The following is a 21,176-nucleotide window of genomic DNA, read 5'->3' on the forward strand; positions in this document are numbered from 1 at the left end:
ACAGATAAAAAGTAATATGCAATATTTTTGTTGCATTTCAGAGGCTATTCAGGTTTTTGTTCTCAAAAATATAAATTCAACCCCTTTGTGTTGAAGACTAGTTCATACTTGTCTGGGATTTAGTAGATGTAGCGCACAAAGATAAACGTAGCATTCTTCAGACTTTCAAAAGCCTTTTTTGTGCCCTTTGCTGGTTGTTTCTTTCTGTGAGAGGGCAATGGCTAACACTGGTATGTTAATGGCTAGCACAAGTACAGGTTGAGACTGATAAAATAGAGATACTATCAGGCGTCCTCATTAACTTCAGTGTCAATGATTGTAAATCACAGATATTCCATTTTTCTGGCATGATAGTCTGGATTCTCTGGTGGCAAAAAAACAGTGTGGAGGTGATGCAGGTAGAATGTAGGAATCCTGTCCTTGCAGGATAGGAACAGAGGAGATTTTAACTCCTCCTGATGAACAAAATTCTTTAACTACTGAATAGTATTATTTGATTTTTGTATGTGATAATTTTTCAAGGAACAGGCAAAAACTGCAGATTAGTAAATCCAGTTTTAAAGAAAAGCTGAAACTTTTCTGTCTCCCAATTTAAGGTGGTGTGTGCATGTATATGTATATTCAACAAAAATTCAAAGGACCACAGTCCTCTGCTATGTACTTGTTCACTTTCTCTTTCTATACACTTTATTCTTCAGACAATATGCAATAATTAATTTTCCATGTTCTTGGCATAATAAACAAATGTCTGATGTATTATGTAATTGCAAGTGTTGTAAAAGTTGCTTTCTAAAAGTAATTTTTAAAAGCTACATATTGCACTCTGTGTGCATTGTAGCTTATTAAAAATTTAAGCAAATATATTTACTAAACTGGACTCAAAATAAATACAGATGATGGAACTTGCAGTTTCCCAAATGGACAGTGTAGTGAGCCATGTATTAATTTGTGTGTATGTGTGTATCAGTGTTTGTATGTATTTTCTTGCTCCTTGCATTTTTTTAGTTCCGGATGGGAAGTAAAACACTGAATTTTCCTCATAACCACCTCCGTTTATGCCTCACTGAGTCTGTTGAACTGCCTGACAATGGTATCTGTAGTCTTCACGGTCAATGTCATGAAAACAGATGTATAGTTCTAGTAGATGAGGATTACTCTTGCCTGGCACTGCACTGTAAGTGGAGCTTGCGTAAAACCTCTGTTCAGAAACATCTTTGGCAAGCTTTGTGTACATGCTGTATAGTAGGCTTCAACTGATTTAGTGTGAAGGCTTTATATTTAATGTTAACGTTTACAAAAGCAGTGGCTTTTTCTGTGGCTTCCTATGGCAGGATGTAGGTTTCTAAGAATATGTTGTCTCCTGCTGCCAAAAGCTACCTCAACCACACTGTGTAATGAATGAGAATCCTACTGAATTTGGATTCTGCTTGCTTTTGTCATGTGCTTAACCTTTTGTGTATGGTTCCTTTGTATTTTAATATATTTTATACTTTCAGGCTAAAGAGGAGTTTACAGGTCAGGTTCCTGATAGATTTCATTTGTTCAGTTTTCTTCTTTTGAATCGTATTCTACATGTGTTAAAAAGACCCCGTGTAACTACCCTTTTAAGGTAGCGTATCTGTGTACACTTAAAAGTTTACTTTCAAGAACTTCAACATAGTGGTATTATGATTTAAGATTTAGCAGTAGTATACGTTTAAAACAAAAGCTATCACTTTGCTTTTCATCACAAAAGCAGCAAAAATTACAGTGACTTTAATCTCAACTTTCTAAATTTAAGTTGCAGTAAGTATATTTAATAACATGGAGGAATTAGTGGTTTTACAGTTGACGCTAAGAATGGGACTCAAAATGTGTGGTTTATATTCATAGCTTTGTTATAGATTTTAAAGCAAGAATCTGTATATCAGAATTTAGTTTGTAAACAGAGCTTTCAAGTACATCTCTCTTGAAGCATTGCTGCATTCTTCCACATCTGAATGTTTCAATCAATCAAAGATTCTTAAAAAAAAAAGAGTCCTCTTCAGTTATGGCCAAAAAATCTCTCAATGGCTTTAGTCTCGTGTTCCTTGTAGAAAACCTTGCTGGATTTCTGTATGGAAATTTACACCCCTTGTCAAAAGTTGTTAACTCTTGAAAACATTGTCTAGTGGTAGTAAGTCAAGGAGAATATGCTTGACTTTTAGATATGATTCAGTTAGTCATGCTATAAGAAAGAGCAGAAACAACTTCGTAAAGAGGAGATAAGGTCACTAGTAATAACATACCTGAAAGGTTTAGCTTAGGTCCCTAAAAGGGCCAGTAATTGATATACCTTCAAAAGGTACATCATAATCTCCAAAATATGCTGTAATGGAGCACTTCTTTCCTCTGCTTCAGTCTTCCCTCAAAGCCACAACACACTGCAAGATGGAGGCTGGGGAGGTGGTTTGATCAAGAGAGGATTGATCAGAATGATCAAGAGAAGAAAAAAAAAAATCTTAGGAAAGGTGAAGGTTTTTCGAATTATGTTTTCTCTGGTTCTGAAACAGCTGATAAGAAAACAATAAAAATCCAGTAAGGAGTAACGCAAGAGAAGGGAGTTTGAGAGTATTCAGTACTTTATGCTCAAGAATAATTTTCAAAACAAAGAAAAGAAAATACTTATCAGGTAAATTGTTTCTTGGTCTGTATTTTGCTAACACCATCTAGGTTATTCCAGTCCTAATATTCTATGAAAAGAAGAGAGGAGAAACACTGATCTGAGCAATTGCCTTTCAGACTCTACGTTCCTTTAAGAATTAAAATGAGCATGCCTGCCTTTCCACCAGGCAAACTGGAAATGCTTGTTAACATGCAGTTGATACTAAATTTCCGCTAGAAAGGACTAGAAATTGAAGTGGAAGAATCATTTCAGATAATAACTGAGGCCTCACCTGTTTGTCAGCTTCTGTCTGTGTTGCAAGAGCTTCTGCTCTTGAGCATGTGAACTCAAAGCTGTAATTCCCTCAGGAAACTGAAAGTGGTAGAACCTTGCTATTTTAAGGGCACTGATGGTTTTGCATTGTGACTTCTCTGAACTCAAGATATACCAACATTTAAGCAAATCTGAATTTCTCAAGTAGGCTAATTATCTTTTCAACAGGAAATTTATTAGCTTCTCAACTGAGTAATCAAACAGTGACTTGCTCCATTTGTGCTGTGTTCAAGTGATTTTTACTTCCTTTTGTAAAGTTGTCTTGACATCTGTTAGTTTTCCACATTTAGCTACAAAAAGATCATTTCAACAGCTTGAGCTTGCCCCATGTTCATGATTAAATGGGCCTTTTATCCAGCCCCAGTCTTAGTACTTCCTGAGGCAACTTGAATCATACTTATGATACTAAATCTAAATAACAGGATCATCTAATGAAAACTTACACATTTCAGAATGTAAAAATAAGAGCAATTCAGAACCCTGTGAGCAGCCAGTTTCAACACACAATGGCTCGTTGGCTATAGAGCCATCACCTGTGTGTTGCCTTGGGTCTGGCTGAACCTTAATATTGCACTATCTTCAGATAGTTCCTCCGTCCCAGGTTATTTTAAATAAAGTGGATTCCTACATTTCTGCTAAACTCCAAAATCCCTAATAAGATCTAAAGGCATGCTGTGGGTGAGTTCAAGAGATTTAAGAGAATATTCAATAAAAAAGTAGCATGTTTTGATCATGTTGTTACAGACTTAAAACAAAAAAGTAAATGTTTAACTACTGTCATAGAACTTGTAATGGGTATGAAAGGTGCCGTTCTTTGTTTTTGCAGGCAGTAATTCATGTGGGATGATCAGATTTGTATAGATGGCTCTAAGGGTTTCTTCTACAACCTAATTAGCAGAACCTGGAAACTATACTGCCTCTCTAGTTGGATCATAATCTTTTAGTTCATTTCTGTAGGCATAAGATAAATCTTTAAATCTCTGGGGAAATATAAAAGGTGCATTATTCAATATATCTCTTATTTCCATATGATTATGAATAATTTCTCCCTTTTACAGGCTAAAAATCACCGAGTCTGAGGAAGTTTTTTGTATGTTTATTCTTTCCTTTTTTCCCCCCTTCCAGTACATATTTAAAAGTAAACTTCCCTTGATATATCTTCTTAGGCATAGATTCATATTGAATTTGGAACTACTCTTAACAGTAATTTAACTGTTTTTTCAGGAACACAAAATACTGGTTTTAACAGGAAAGAGAATATATTTCATATTTATTATGATTGGGTGTTCTACGAGGATAGTTTCCCAGTGATAGTTAAATGGAAAAAGTACTGCAAGGACTGTAGGAGAGAATTATTAAAGGAGATAAAATATTTTTGTCCTTCTTAAAACTCTCTGTCAGCATAGCATGGCTTTCAAATATTAGGCTGGGCTGTTCCTGATTTCAGACTTTGTTAATGATGTATTTCACAATGTCCTATTCAGTGTTTTAAAAATTGTTCCAGCTTCCCATTATGAGTACAAAAGCGAAAAGAATACCAAAATATAAGCGGCATCCTTCAAGTTTAATTTAAACAGCGCCAAAGATAAATGTGAGTTTTGACTTGGAAAGCTAGGCAGTTAAATATTGGTGCTTTAAACTGGTTTCTTGTTGTACAGTATGTGCTTTAAACATCATCTATTACAATATACACATGCTGAAAATATGTATAGATATATATTGTTTAATATAAAGGAAAAAATCAGTGTTTGCTTTTTTTCCCCAAGGTTCTGTAAATACTTTTTATAGAATTGACTGATGTCCAAGTATGGGTTTGATATACTGACACAACAGTGAAAAGAAATCCTGCCCCATGTCAGCTTATCAAACACACTGTGGACAGTGTGTCTTTTACATTGTACCATTATACCAGATTGTACTTTTCCTTTTAAAGAAATTCCATGCAATTAAATGTGAGGACTGTGTTCAGTGAAACTCAACCTCAGTAATTCCAGGTGAATTTATAGAACACCTGAAAAGACTGAGGTATTGTACCACTAAACTAGTTAAACAATCAACTGTTACAGAGTAAAATACAGGATGAAAGCAATGGCAAAAATCACAAGATTATTTATCTTATCTTTGTGGTATACCAAGTGCATGTGAAATATTTGAGAAAACTAAAATTAGAGATCCTCTTACTGCAAAACAGCATTAAATTTTGAGGTAAAATCATTTCTACCATGAAACAAAAGAATAAAAGTGTTTGGGTTACATAGTAATTTGGCTTTTTTGCTAAAATTCCTCCCCTCAACTTCCATTCCACCTACTTAAACTCTTCAAGCTCTGTCCTCACTGACTCTATTTAGAGAAACTCTATTCCACTTGCTTTTTCTAGAAACATTTGGCATCCAAAAATATCATACAGACCTTCCTTTGGAATTATGCATACTTATCATTTATACAATCTGTCAAATGTATATTTATACTATGCTCCCTGAATTTTGGTGAATGCTTCAAAAATATAACAAGATTCCTCAAACTGTCTAAACTTTAAACAGTATAAAAATGAAAAACTGATCTTTAAAAGTTCAGACTTGCTCAGGCTGTTATTTTTGCTGAGGAATTTAAACAATAAAGTTACAAAAGTCATTAAAACAGATGACATCTAAATGCACAACTGCAAAGTTCAGCTTTGTTTCATTTTATGCCTTTTTTGACAAGCTGAAATTACTTTATAGTTTACCATACTGTACCTTATCATCACTGGATCATTCATTCTGTTCCAGATACGGCTCTAGAAGACAACTGCAGTGTAAAAGTTCTTCAGCTTATTTGCAGGAAATCATTGTACCAGATCCTTTGGAACCAGGGGCTGCTTTTAAATGTCTGGTCACCTCACAGGATATGTAGAGCATTTCCTGCCCGTAGGACTAGAGGAAGGAAGCACAAGGCCAAAATGTTTGATGTGTGATCTACTGTAATTCCTTTCATGTGTTCAGTGGCTTTTATATGATCATTGCACTGCTACCACTTCTGACCTTGGTGTGGTCCAGTTGACTAAAATCTGACCTTCCTAAATGGATAACAAATGGAATTATTGTGGCACCCACCTGGCACCACCACTGTAATTAATGGGCGGGGGAGTTGCTATTTGTTTCTCTAAATAGGTGCCATACTAGGTTCCCAAATAGAAATAATTAAGTAGTTGCATAATGATAAGTATCTTGAAAAAAATTGCAAGTAGTTAACATTTTTATATCTGCATGTATATTTATTTATTTGCATTCTGATAGCACTCTGTATCAGATGATCTCAAAATGTTTTATATGAAATTAATTAATTATATTCACAACATCATTTTGGCATTATGCCCATAATATCTATAAGTACACTGATGGATGAAGAGGTTAATTTTATTGTGTAGAGTCACATAATAAGCAATTTCAGAGAGAGCTGGAATGAAATCTGCCTCTCGTATTTTCCATTTCTATATTCTAGCCTTGCAGGGAGGGGACTCTCCTGTCCTGCAGGCCACAAGAGACCTGCCTGGGCAGTGTCCCTGCTCCCAGACCTCCTTGTGCACCAAGTACAGAAACCTGGCAGAATTCACTTTGCTGAATGTCCATCAGTCCAGTTGGGTTTGTCACCTCTGCTTTAACCAAAGCAGCACGTTCTGCTCCTTTCAGGAGGTGTCAGCCACCCGTGCCACTGAAATGGACACAAAGCACTGAATTCAATTCTCAGCCACCTTCTTCTACGTGTTCAACACAAGACCTCTTTTCTCTTGCATTATGATACCTCCATGCAAATCAATCCCTTTAAAAATGGTATTGAATGAAAACAAATACCTATAACGATTCAATGGTCGTGGTTGATAGAACTGGTCAAGAAAAGGACACAAATTAGTTAACCAGAAGTAATCGTCTGGAATTTTACAAGCTTTCATCTCTGAGCAGTTTGTTTAGGAACCGAGATTTTTGTCTGGGTGTTTTTCTATGTTTAAGAAAAAGCTTACAAAGTAAATGTAAGAGAAGACTTGCCCACTCCAGCTTGGCAAGAGAAGGCTGTGCTGAAAAATATTAGTAGCCAAAAATAGCACATTTTGGTAAGTTTTGGGGGGAAATGTTAGATAATTTTATTATTACTATTATTATCATTTTCTGTGGAAGACAGATTTGCTGCTGCACAGCTAGGGAAGTCTGGCAGCTGAGAGGGGGGTGAGTTCATTTCCGTGAGCCCAGGCTATCCCATGCACATTTGTTTCAAATGTGACTGTTTTACACCTCGCTTGGAGATATTTAAGAGAAGTAGTTGTAGGTAGACTAGTTTGATAGCTTTGCTGAAGGTGTTGACTACCTTCCCTAACAATGTTGTTCACTGTTTTCAGGGAAACAATATATTCCTAGTAGTAGGTTTTGCACTGTATTTGTGTCTGCTCAAATTATCATGAAATAGCAGTAAATCAACCTCCTTTTCAAAGCTGAATTTTATAAACATGTACACTCCCCAGTCCCTATGTATGCCAGGCTCTGACACTGCAGAGACCAGAACACACACAGTGACACTCAACCAAGCCATAATCCTGTTCTATTGGATGATCCTTTCTGGATGGTCTTGGGTTCTGTAGAGCCAAGTGTCCTTTGTCTTTTTTACCACACACTCTGACATTCACATTTTGAATAATGTTTTCGTATACACTAGTCCATCATCAAATCATCAGTTCTTCTGAAGATTTGAAATTACCAAATTCCATAATTTCTGCAATGTGCTTATCCCTGAGTTATCTAAAGATATTTACAACCATTTGGTGGCTTATCCTCTTCTTTAGTATTTTATACTTGAACTAGTTAGTGTCTTGTCCATGATATCCGTCTGTAGGTATAAAGAATGTGAAAGGAACCAAAAAAAAAAGCACAAGAGGCACAGGTCAGGCATTTAAGGATCATTAGATTAAAACAGAGGAAAGTTACTTGGTTGTGCTTGGGGACTTTTGCTTAAATTTATCAATTGTTTGAAACTGTATAGCACAATCACGTGTGAAATTTCTGTTTATGTTTCAGTGGCATTTTTTCAGTCACTGCTTGTCATTTATTTTCAACATACTAATTACACAAGTAATCTACCTCTAAGTTAATTTATGCCTATTCAGAAAAGCTATAAACACTGCAAATCATTATACAGTTATAAATACGACTCTTGATGACTACATAAAGTATTCAGATGGAATTCAATTAGTAACTTCTTCCTCAACTTTAGTAATGTGATGTATCTGTACACTAAGTAAGTGCTTAGAAGTAGTCAATCATCTTTTTTATTTTGCTTGCAAAGCTAGCACTGATGTTTTGTTTTCTGCAAAACTGAAGCTGAACCCAGGTGCCTTAACCATTTTGGCTTATCGGACACCCACCACTTCTGTAATTAATGCTGATATACCCAGCTGTACATAATGCAGCACTTGAGAACTAGTAAGGGAGAATGTAGTTTTCATTGTTAAATAGATGCATGTAAAGATTAAATGTAATATTAAAATGAAAAGTGAGGTGAGTTTAGACATATGAACAAAATATTATCACTTGCTAATCAGTAAAGCATTTAACAGAGAAGCTTTACCACACACACACTCTGTATTTAATCATTACAGATAAGATATATACAGATAAGAATTACGAATATTAGTAGGACCTAACTAGTCATTTGCTAAAAAGGTGAGCTGGATAAAAAATTGATGGTATCCAATGCAGAGTGTGCTGCCAGCAAGCATGGGGATGGGGCAGTGGGTGAGGTTTTCTGAGGCTGAGCGGGAGAGGGGAGAGGAGCAGTGCCAGCAAAGCCACACAGCATAGTTCCTGGGAGAGAGGCAGATAGGGGAGAAGTGCTGTTTGCTGCTGGCAGCATGTGACAGCCTGCCCTACTGACCACACTCACCTGCTTCCAGCATCCCAGCAATGTTAAACCACAGATTAGTCTCCCTATGGACAGGGAGGGTGGGAAAGAAAAGCAAAGCTAGGGTTACCTTTTGGAGAAGATATGGAGCTCATGCTGTATGGCAGAATGTGTACCTGGGGTCATATACGAACTTAGAAATTTGTCGGGACCTTCCCACCTAAAGGTCTCTCCTCCTACCTTCTCACAATCGTAGAACTTTCCTATGTGCTGCTTTTGTTTAATTCCAGCTTTAGTGCCCTTATCCCATCTCTCTTCTCCCTCCTCTTCACTGCTGTGCCCTCCTTTATTTTCTCCTTAAATTCTCCTTCTTATTTGGCTCTTTCTCACAAATATGTTTTAATGTCTCCAAACTTAAACATATCCAAGTCTTCCACCCTGAACTGTTGTGCTGCAGCATTTCTTTTATACATGATCTAAGATCATGAATACTACTACATAGTGTTGAGATGTTGGGGAAGTTCTGCTTCTCCCCTTGTGGCTCAACCATTAGCTTCCCAGCCTGTGACAATGGCATTTACTAGCTATGGAAAAAAAAGAAAAAGTTGCCTTCCTTCAGAAGGCTGATTCCTTCCTGGGGTTTTACTGACAGAAGTTCAGCATACTGAAGGGCCAATATGGTCATTGTGGATTCTCTGTGGTTACCACATTTTTCTGTCTGCCCTTCTTAACATCTGTAGCATCTCCCTCCAAGTGGGATGCTTCGCTGACTGTTTCTAATTCCCCTATGTGGTATAACATGTTCTGTTGCCTCATCGGGAGAAATAAGGTAGGGAATTATCTTGAATTGAATGGGGAAAAGGCAATTAAGGAGCATGAAGTCAGTGATAAATATTCCTGTGGTTCCAACACTAGTTCAGCCACTTCTCATTCATAGATCCAGGGCTTTCATTTGGACTTGGACCATATATGCTTAAGCAGAAGAGGAAGTAAGTGGTCCTCTTGCATAGCATCTGCATCCAAGTCCAATAAGGTGCCACTAGTTTTACCTCTGTAGAAGGTATATTTTGATCCAAGCTTACTCTGTTTCCTGTGGAATTAGAGTAGGAAGAATCTTGTACCATCAGAACAAAGCCTTTAATGATTGAGATTTACATAGGCAGATTTGTTGTCATCTCTGTACTTGGAAGGGGAAATCTACACACACAGAGATCTAGTAAGTGCTGACAAAAATTAACTGTGTGTACAGACCGTAAGTATTTCTGGATTGTTCATAATCTGTCTTCTTTAAATGCCATTTTCTTGGCTTGTTTAGGTTTTTGGAGGTCTCAGATGAGCTATAAGTGAATGGATTTAACTTCTTTACAGTGGGTCTCAAAATTATGCCTGTTCATCAGCATGTAGTAACTGGTTCAACATGAACTGTTTCTTCTATAAACATACAAAAAGCCTGACCCAGACTAAATCAATTTAAAAAGAAAAACATTAAAGCAGTGTTTCCTGTTACATGCTTATGATCTTCTTTGGTTGCTTATGATCTTACCGGATTATTGACCAACTGTTGCAGTCTACACCACCTGCTGAAAGGTTCAAATGGGATAGTGAAGTTGTTTTCAGAAGGACGAAGCAATTAAATTCATAATTCCTACAGTACCCTTCAGCTGGTAAAACAGTTTTTATGCTAGGGGTAGAGAAGTCATGAATCTTGGCTTACTCTTTTTCCAGATTTTATTTGCTAGAAGGGTTGGTTTTTGCAGAATGCAAAAGGTTGCAGAGTTCATACATAGCATATATGTTTAAGATTAGGCCAATTCTGTTGCCTTTTTAACTTATTCTCATCCTTCCAGGGAGTATACTTAATAAGATTTGGGGTGTACTCGTGAAAATAATTGATACAGAAAAGCACAAGTGAATGTTCATATAAAGGCCTGTATGTATATAATTTATTTGGAAAAAGGCTATATTTTAATCCGTATATAAAACTGTCAAGATTTACTTTCTGCAAGCAATAATCAGTTTAATCAAAATGTCACCAGGCATTAATAATTAATTCTAGTATTTTTAATATTTGTATAAAATATGTGTTTTTTAAAAGGTAATCTGTAGAAACATAATGTGTTTGGTTGGATTTCAGAGATTTACATCTAAATGAGCAGAAGAAAAGTTTTGTATAATGTACAGGAGACTGTTAATAGTAGGAACAGTATGCAAGTGCAATTTTTATATCAGTATGAAAGTGTTAGGCTTTCATAGCCCAAAGGAGGTACAAACGTTATCCAGTCTTTGAGATTTTACAAAATGAAATGGATCAAATTAAAAAACAGAGGTCTGATCAAATCTTACAGCATCAATGGAATACACTGGCTGACCTAGTACCTCATTTCTTAATGTAGCTTACTTGTGTCTAAATAGTAGCTCTCTGTATTTGCTGCACTGAAACGTGTGTGCCAAAGAGTGATTTCACTTTTATTTAAATAAGTAAATTTAGTCATTATGTGAGAGGAAGAAAACCGCTGCCCCAATGAGGAGTTTCAGGATGACATATACAGACACATTTTGCGCATCAGTGCACCAGGACATGGCTGTGCAGAACAAGCCTAAGGAATATAGTGCTAGGTGCAGCTTACTGCAAGTTCTCAAGCTGCTCATGAAAGAGGGAATGAAAAATACGCTTTATTGTGAAGCAGAGGAGAAAAGATTTCATGAAGCAGGTGAAAAAATTATCATGTTCTGTATTTTATATACTTAAGCAGATTTCATAAAATATGTTATTTGGTCCGTTAGCTTGAATAATATTTCACAAAATAGATACTCCAATATCTACTTGCATTAGACAAAGCAAGTAAGTAGATTACTAAGTGTCATTGGGTCATACAATAATCTACAGCAAAAAAAAAAAAAATACTGCATACATATTGATAAAATAATGCCTAGAAAGAATAATAAAAGACACAGTTGTTATGGTTAGACCTCTCTATGCAGAAAGTTGACAAACAATCCTGAGTTTTAGGAAACCACATTTAATTTTGAAATACCACTACTAACAACAGATTTTCACTGCATTTCTGCTAAGCGTTTAAGAAAGTTATAGGGCTGCTGAACAATGCCGTCACACTGCCTCAACAGCGAGGAACTTGGTCAAAACTGTTTACTTTCCTGCCATTCGCATGACTCTGTGGGTTGATATGGTTGTTTAATTGATTAATTAATGACCTTAGCTGTTAGCTGCTCCATCAGGGATTGTGGCAACAGCATCAGCAGTTCTCAGCTCTGAGCCCAGCCTCAGGGATGTGTGGGGTGATGCATTTGAATTGGGATTGCACTTGGAAATAGTTTGCCTACCATTAGCAGTGGATGCATCACAGGTTGGGATGTGCTGCCTTAATCTTTATTTACTTTTAGGCTGTTAGCATCAACGCTTAAATATTTTGCACAATTTTTAAGTTCTCTGTGGAGACAGTACTCACATACAGATAATGACTGTGATATAAGACACTAACCTAACAGTAGGTTGTATGGCAGATGCCAGTAAGAAGCTAAAGTTTAACTCAGTGATGTATAAAATCATGAGAAACACACTACACTTTGCATGATCACAGATGCAAAGCAAAAATTTTAAATAATATCCCCTTGCCTCCTTTTCTGGTTTGTTTAAAAAACAGTAGTAAGTTCCATTGCACATTTTTATTATATTATCAAATGAGCAGTGCACATAAAACTACATTGTTCCCAATGTAGAAGGGACAAGATCATTTCTTAGAAGATTTCCTAGTGCTCATTAGCAGAAGGCAAATGCTATTATAAGACTCCTCTGATGCTGGGCACATTCTGAATGATCTTAGCAGCCTCCGATCATCCAGCAGCTCTTGAATGTTTTTTTGAACTTGGGTGTGACTATTTTCCAAGCACAGCTGAATATAGAAATATACTGCAAAATATAATGCAGCAGAATTTGGCAGAATCCACACGTGATGTGATTCACTCAAAAGAGCTGCTTTTCTCACTAGTCATAATAATTTTAATAGGAAAGCACTGTACTAAAATTCCATGTTAAAAAGGTTTACTTGTTTTTCCATCATCTTGCAGTGTTAATTTTTATTATTTCAGTTAAATTTGAACAGTTGAAAATTATCTCACATTAAGCTTGTTCATAATACTGATATGTAGCTGTTCTTTTGAGGACTTGAATCCGGCATCCTCTGTCTATTCCGCAGATGCATGAGTTAGGTCTGTTTGCCTTCCCCCACCTCCATCAGGCTGCTCACGTGGACCTGGTTGAATGTGCGCTGAAGTCAGCAGATAGATCTCATACCAACTTGGGTGGATCAGGCTAAATTTTGAAATATATCTGTTCACCTATCTCATTGAAATACATAGGAACAAGGCATCTGGACCTAAAATAATACTTGCATATAATCAGGAATGGCAAAATTGATACTTCAATTTTCTCTGTAGCAAAATTTGCTTAATAAGCAAATCGGCTGTCAGATTTGACTTTCCTTGCTCATTGCACTGTGCAGTGTCATAGCTGACTGCACTGTGAAATACAATTTGTTCTGAATTGCCTTTTTTTTTTTTGTCATGACAGGAGAGCACTGAATTTAGGAATACTTCGAGACCCGGGATCAGAGGTTGAAGACAGACAATATCAAATAGACCTTCAATCTATAAACATTGGTACTGCTCATTGGAATCAGTTGAAACCAGAGAAGGAAAATGGAAAAGGAGGGGCGTTGACAGAGAGTGAAAGAAATTCTCAAAATCCAGCACTTGAATGGAACATGGCCAGTAGGTAGGAACTTTTTTTAACCTCTTCTCTTCTAGAACTGCGGACCACAAACACTGCAGATATCATTTGCAGAATATCTGAATCAAATACTTCTGTATTGTTTTTACATTGCAAGCACATTTCTGTAAAGTAGAGTTTTGGGTTATACATTTGAAATGCTTATTACTATTGTTGTTAAACTGTAATTACTGTATAGTTATTATGTGTCTCTGTTTCCATTATAAACTCTTTTCTGAGTGGCTTGCTGTATGTCCATAAAAATAACTCCAGGGCTGAGACTTGGCATTCAGCTTGTCAGTCTACAAGCAATGGGAGGTTTTGGTTTGGTTTGGTTTGCTTTTGTTTTGTTATGTTTTTAACTTCCTTTGTTTGTATTTTTACAAAGTTTGAATAAAACCAGCTTAGACATTTCTAAGTTAGAGGAGGATAAAGTAGAACATTTTCTATTGGTTCTGAACAGTTTTTTGCACTTCTCTAACTAAAAACAGATGAATTTTTAAAATGATACATTTCAACTGTCTTCCTTATTGTATACTGTAAGATATACACACACCAAAAACCCTTCCAGTTAAACAGGGTTGAAAGAAAAAGCATACATACATTTGCTTTGTATTTTACATTTAAAAATTTTAAATTATAAAACAGTAATAAATATTTTCATTAATTTGAGAAATTTTGATTCCAGTTTTACATGCTTTTTTATACTCTAAAAATTCATACAGGTGCTTTAAAACTTAAACTTAATTTTTATCAATTGTATAGCAATCAAAGAGTTCTCTTTTCAGACTGATGGGGAATAAGGTTTGATACCCAAGAGCAAGCCTACAAAGCTCATTTTGAGGTTTTAGAAGCAGTTCTGCTAGGGGAAGCCTATTTGCCCCTACATTTTTTTTTTTTTTCAGTTTAAAAGTCCTTCATATTTAACTTATGCAAAAACTGTCCAATTTATATGGAACTGTATGGGTCCCAAGATAAAGATTCTTAGCTGAATAATGGGAAGGGTTCCTAGACATTATGTACAAAAAAAGGAGGAACCAGAAGAAAGACGAAAATTGGATTATTGCTGATTTAATTTTCAAAAAAGGGAGACCTGAGGGATCTGAGAGATTTTCCTCAAAGTGCAAGCTGTAGCAAGAGAAGCTACATGAGGATGGCATGCAGACTGCAATGCTTAAGTGATGAATTGAGGAATGACCAGGGGAGCAAATAAGCTCACTCCAGAGGAGTGTGTGCAGGAAAAGGATGTGATCAAGAACAAATTCCATCTTATTATTGAAAAAATAAAGGACAAGAAAAGCAGGCGATCTAACCAAGTAATGATAAAGCAGGAAGGAGTGGCTGGAGTACAAGTGAAAATTCAGTTAAATCCAGTGATAGTATCTACTCTTCATTTTTAAGATCCCCTGGTTCTTTCCTGTCATCTAACATTTATTTATTTATTTATATATTTATTTTACTAATACAGGTCCATGAAGGATTTTTCTTGCTCTTGAAAAAAACGTGTGTGACCTAGATGGGTCTAGATGTTGGGCAAGCTGCCCTTGAAGTTCTGTCTCACAGCACAATGTAGGGCCACTGGCACTTTTTGGAAGATAAGATGACATTAATCTCCAAAGGAGTTTTGGCCAGTTTGCAAGTTCAGCTAACATTAGAAGACCAGCCGCTGAGGAACTGTCTTTTCTTTCCCTTCCTGCTGGTGACTCGAATCAGTGTTGTCAGCAGGCTTTGGTCTGAGCTTTATGGTTATAGATTTTGATAGGAAATTTGGTGAGATTCCTGAAAAGCTATTAAGATAAGGGAAGCAGCTGTTACAAGAAATCTGAGGGTTGGGGGGGGGGTTGTATAACTACTAGGACATTCTTATTTTTTTCTGCAGCGTTCCAGTATAAATTTTTATTAGAATATATTTGACTAATAAGTGTGTTTGTTTTGAAATTGCTTTTGAGTGAATATCCTACTTGCTTTTAAATTTAGATCAGGGCTGATATGCACACATTAGTCATACATTAGTGATATGCAATAATGTATTTTAATTCCAGACAGAATTTGTTTAAGGAGAAAGCTGGTATAAGTGTTTTCTTGTCAGTTTGGCTTAAATTTTTATACATTTACTACAGTTTGTTTTTAGGATATTTGCGTTTTTGCTTTTTAGTTGGCAGTCAGTTTTGCTGTGTGTGGGTTATTTAATGACCTGTGGAAGTGGAGTGCTGAGAACTGGAAGAACCTGCACTGATGTCTGCCATCCGCTGGAACGCTTCCAGCCTGCACCAACAGGGCGGCTGCATGGTGCTTCACGTGATGCCTAGTGTTTGCAGGGTGAAATTTGTCTTAAGATTTACTGAAACTACCAGTGAAGCTTTATTCTTTGACCTACTTGTGATACTGTTTTCTTTTTTAATTCTTTAAGTTTCATTGATATGTTTAACCTGGAACATATTGAATGATTTTTATTGAGTTATTTTAGGGTTAGTTTCATTGTTTGGTTTGAATATACTTCTGTTTGTTTTTACTTATCATTTAGACCCAGTGTTATGGTTTATTAGGTTAACTGGGTTATAAGATTCTTTTTTCAGATCCATTTCTGTCTCTTTTACTGAGTTTTTTTTAATGCTTAGTTGGTGTGTGACGCAGCCTATAATCCAATCTATATCTGTATATTTCACACAGAGTTACTTTACAGAGGACTTCGGCAAAGATACCAGCCTTTCATTTTCCATTCCCATTTCTAAAAGTGTTACTGTAAATATTTTTTATGAAATAAATAATTATAAAAATTCTAAAATAGATTATATTGTAATTTAGTCTTCTGGGCTGAAATCTGTTCTTGATTTAAAATTTTGAATCAAAACCAAATCATTCTAAGTATAAAATCTATGGATATAATACAAATAAACATTTGAGAGCTTTTGACATAGTTTATCATTTAAATGCTGTAGTGTTTACACAAAAAGTAAATCCTTCAAATTTTCCCACCACTTTTTCTGGAGTTCAATATTTCTAGTATTTAATGTCTCATGGTTATGTTTTTTGTTTTTTTTTTAACTTTTACAGTTTAGTTTGGAAGAAAGAAATCTTTCTTTGAGACTAACCATGTTGAACGTTTCAAGTTGTTTAGGGCAAAGTTCTTCACTAGCGGCTATTCTGAAGTGCTAGTGTAATACCTCCTGCGCCGCTGGAGGTCACTCGAAGAGGGGTGAGGGAGCTGGAGCACTAAGGTAGGGTAGGTGCCCTCTCTCAGAAATAACTGTCCAAATACTGTGCTGTACTGAGGATCAGGGATCATAACTCTTCCCATTATGAAATGTTTATTCTTCACTGTAGAAGTTATAAAAAGCTCCCTAATGGTGTAATATATAAAAACTGGAAACAGTCAGACAGTTCTAATAAGGTTATGTACAAATGAAACCTGTCCACATTTATACCCTTTACCAAACAGCATGTGGGGAACTGGGAGTACTTAACCAAAAGAAGTTTTCTTGATTGAAAACTGCTTTTTCAGCTTGCAGATCACCTCCTCCCTTTCCCTCCTCTCAATGGAAAAAACAACAGCCCTGAAGGAAATAAAGAAATATATCCTCTCTTGAGGCCTCGCCCCCATCCCTGTGCAATCCTGCTACAGCTCCCAGCAGCAACTTCTGCTTCCTGCAGCCTGAATAAACTCTGTTTAAAAAAAAAAAAAAAATTAATTGAGGTTAAAAGCATTACTTCTCTGTGTGGTAATGAATTGAGTGTGGCAATATACTGCATTACAGTTTTGTCTGTGGCGTACCACCATCTGGAACAGCTCTCCACGACTCTCATTGAGTATGTCAGGGAGCCAATGATCTGTTGTACAAAACTGAACAAAATACCACTCTTGCTTTGCAAGGATCTTCTGAAAGGTTTCCTGCAGACTTTTCATTGAACAGTTTTAATTTTCATGCTTTTCTGAACAGTTGAAGTACAGCTTGTATATATATGAATACATGTGTAGGGAAATAGGGGCATACCCTGTGAATGTTTTGGAATAAAATAAAATACATTTGCATTCAGTCCTGTATTTCAGTTTTTGTATTTATGGTACCTTAAGTGATGCCTGTATTCATACTGTACAAAGCCTTACTCCAATAAACTGGAAGTAAGTTATTTTCTTTATTAATCCACAGCAAAGAAATGTTGCAAAGCATTGTTAATAAGATGAAAATTAATTTTACTGAGGCATAATTGTTTAACGATAGTCATTTTGTATGGCCAGATGGTGTACATTTGTTTGTTGTTTTAATTTTGGTAGTTAGTTTTATGCTACTTCACTCTCCTGTGATGTATGTTTGCAAAACCTCAGTGAGGTGAAAGGATGTGAACTGTTCTGCCCACTGTGAGGGGGGGAACTGAGGCACAGTGAAGGTAATTTCCCCAGGTTTCGTTAGTAGTTACATATCCCAGTACGTCTGTGGCTCAGGGCTTCATTGGTTTACACAGTCACAGAGGAAGCTTACTAGAGAGAAGTCATTCAGATGTGCTGGGTTACCACGCTAGCTAACATAACGTCCGTGGTTTTGCATGCCACACACATACAGGCAGTATGGGATTATGGGGTAGTCTGTGCTGACACCTGATTTGTGGTGACCAAGTCACAGCACTCCAAGTGAGGATTCATCTCTCTGTAGATACTAGAGTTATGTGGCATACGTGAGCTCTTGGTTGTCATCCACGTAGTGAGTTTATATGAGTTTCTTTCTGACCTATATTTTATTTAAGTCTAGCAAGACTCAAACTCCAGATTCAGTAAGGTATCATAATAAAAACTTGATAATTAAGATTAAGGCAAACATTTTCAAAGTTTCACTTCGAGGTTATGTTCAGCTCTTTCTGGACAGTTTTTGTTTGTTTGGACTATTTTTTCCACATAAGAAGACCAGCATAGCCTTGTGTGTGCATTTTCATGGCTTATCCAATCTCACATTATCACACCTCCTTGATTAGTGCAACATCATCTCTTTGGCAGTCTTTTTCCGCATATAAATTCAAAATGCTTCTGAGTGGATGTAATCAAATGCTGATGATTTGATTTGATGTAATCAAACGTTGCTGCTTTGATTACAAAATCCTGTTCTTCGGGGGGGTTTTTCTCTCTTCTCCCTGCAACATTTTCTGTCATATTAATCATTAGATATGCTTTTGCTTTAAAGGTACGTCCAGGCTTCTAAGTCTGTCCATTTCCCTGTATGTGTCTTTCATTTTCTTTGAAACACCTACACTCACTGTTCATCAAACCTCTTCATGCCAGGTAGCAGGCTGCCACATTTAATTTTCAAAAAAGCACTCTCTTGCTCACTCCCAGGTTATCCTAAATGTTTTAAAGGCATTTCCTGTGAATATTCACAATGTTATTGCAATGTCTTCTTCCAAAGTCTTCCAAAAACTTCATTTCTATTATGCTTTAATACAAAAACTCGTAAGACAGCTTTCAGGTTGTCACTGTACTGCTATCATTACCTACAGTGCTGTTAGTTGTTCCCTTTTACTTCCCTCTCTGCTGGTCTGTTTTTTCCTATAGTAAACTGTATTTTTTGAGGACAGAAAACATTTTTGTCCTATGCTTTTACAATACCCAGCACTGTGGCTCAGTGGTCTGTAACCAGAGTTCATGTTATCATTCAGGTATAGCCCAAATTCAGCACTGAGTAAAAGGCACCTACAAGCCTTATCACAACTGTTTTGCTGCCTTGTTGCTTTGTGTTAACATATGGTCTTTCGAGTGTGCTCTACTTTTAAGTGCAGATGATCAACTGCTTTAACATCTCTAGAAGTACTAACTTTTTCTTTTTTTCAAGACAAATATATAACAGATGCATAAATGAACCATGGAATGAATGTGCTGCAGACATAGAGCCATCATTACACTCTTCACAATCAAGTTTTTTCATAAGCTCATGTGGTGTACACCTGTGTTAAGTTAACGGTGCACTTAGGTGCAGTGTGGAAGATTTAATAATTCAAAGTGGAATTTGTTGCTTTGTTCCTTTTGTGCGCTTTCTCATATCCTCTACCCTCATTATTTACTGTGCTCTGTTTGCCTTCTGTTTGTACTTACAGTTATTTTGCTAATACTTGATTTGGCTGAACTTCACATTCACCAACTAGAAATGTAGAAACTAGTAAGTAGGGTAGGACAGGTATACCACATAAGGATGATTGATTAAAAAAAGAAAAAGGAAAAGCAATCAATCTATATTACCAAAAAATCCTTTAAAATGCAGTGTGCTGGATACCTCTAAAATAATATTTGAAAATTAAGAAATGGGAATATTTAGGAGCTGAAAAATAATTTGAACAAAGACCCAGTTGTCAGTTTTCTGTTCATCAAATAACTTGTTTTTGTAGTTCTGTTTCATATATTAAAAGAAGGCTTACTAGAAGATTTTTGTCCCTTCAAGTGGAAGTTATCTAACATATAGCTGTGTGCTCTTTCACAGAATTGTTCTACTACTGAGCTCTTTCATTTTCCTCAAAAACAAAGGCATTTCTTTCTCATCCTATTGTAAAGAGGAAATAGGAATCTGGAAAGAAGCCATCTGGTTTATATTTAAAATTAAGGTGATGGCAGGGAGAGAAGCATTTGCAGAATGGGCAAAATCTAAGACCAGTTTCTCAGTTGAAGTACGCTAACCAATAGCTGATCTGCTTTCTAATTTTGGTGTCTGATTAGGTTAATCTTGTTTCAAAAACCATTATTGCAGACCTGCAGAGCTACAGCTGGCCAAAATATTAGAGCTTTTTCTGTCAGATGGTTATTTTCTCCCAGTCACTGATTGATTTGCCCTTAAGTACCATACACAACTTCCTTGGCAGTGATTGTGAAGGTCATTTGAAGCAAAAGTTTGTTACACCTGTGCTCAGTAAATACTAGCTCTGTGCTCTGTAGCACCTGCTAGTTAACCTCTGTATAAAGCTAACATTGTCCCAAATAAACTTAAATGCCTTCAGGCCTACCCACATCTGTTCCCTTATAATTTGCCATGCTTTCTACATGTTTTGAAGATGCTTTAGCTAATTGTTAGTAAGATTTGAGGCATCAGTACCAGAGTAGTCTCAGCAGTAAACTCTCATCTATGGATTTTGGTCCTACTAGAAGTGCATCTAAGCCAGAGTTATAGTCAGGAAACGTTATGTTATCTATTTAATTTCTTTTCTGCCTAACTCTTGGCCTATAAACCATCAACACATGATATTGTGTACTTTTCAGTTGAATCCATTTCAAAACTGTTACCTACACCTGAATGTGTGTGTTTATCTCTGTTCTTAATCAAGAGATTAAATCACGTATTCTGCATGCAATTAGGAGATTTCTGCATAGATAGGCATCTGACCATATTGTTTTATGACATTGACATGGATAGCCATAGCTGATGGCAAGGATTAATTGTCTGACTGCATAGCTTTTGTGTCTGGCTCACATCTACAGAGCCATTATTACTGGAAATAGTGAAATTAAAGCTAATACATGTATACGTAACTGCCATGTAGATACATCTCAATAATTCTGCATAGATGTGTTTTTTTCCCTAGCAGTGTAGTTCAGTCTTT

The 21,176-nt window shown here is 36.3% G+C and overlaps 1 protein-coding gene across 1 annotated transcript in view; it reads left to right on the plus strand.

Moving 5' to 3' along the window:
- VPS13B (vacuolar protein sorting 13 homolog B) overlaps positions 1-21,176 on the plus strand; it is a 489,316-nt gene that overhangs the window by 310,454 nt on the left and 157,686 nt on the right. Inside the window, exon 31 of the mRNA XM_067290363.1 lies at positions 13,410-13,613. Within this exon, the coding sequence (XP_067146464.1) occupies positions 13,410-13,613 (204 nt within the window). The remainder of the gene's footprint in view (positions 1-13,409; positions 13,614-21,176) is intronic.

Source organism: Apteryx mantelli, chromosome 2 (assembly GCF_036417845.1).
Source record: "Apteryx mantelli isolate bAptMan1 chromosome 2, bAptMan1.hap1, whole genome shotgun sequence".
NCBI lineage: Eukaryota > Metazoa > Chordata > Aves > Apterygiformes > Apterygidae > Apteryx > Apteryx mantelli.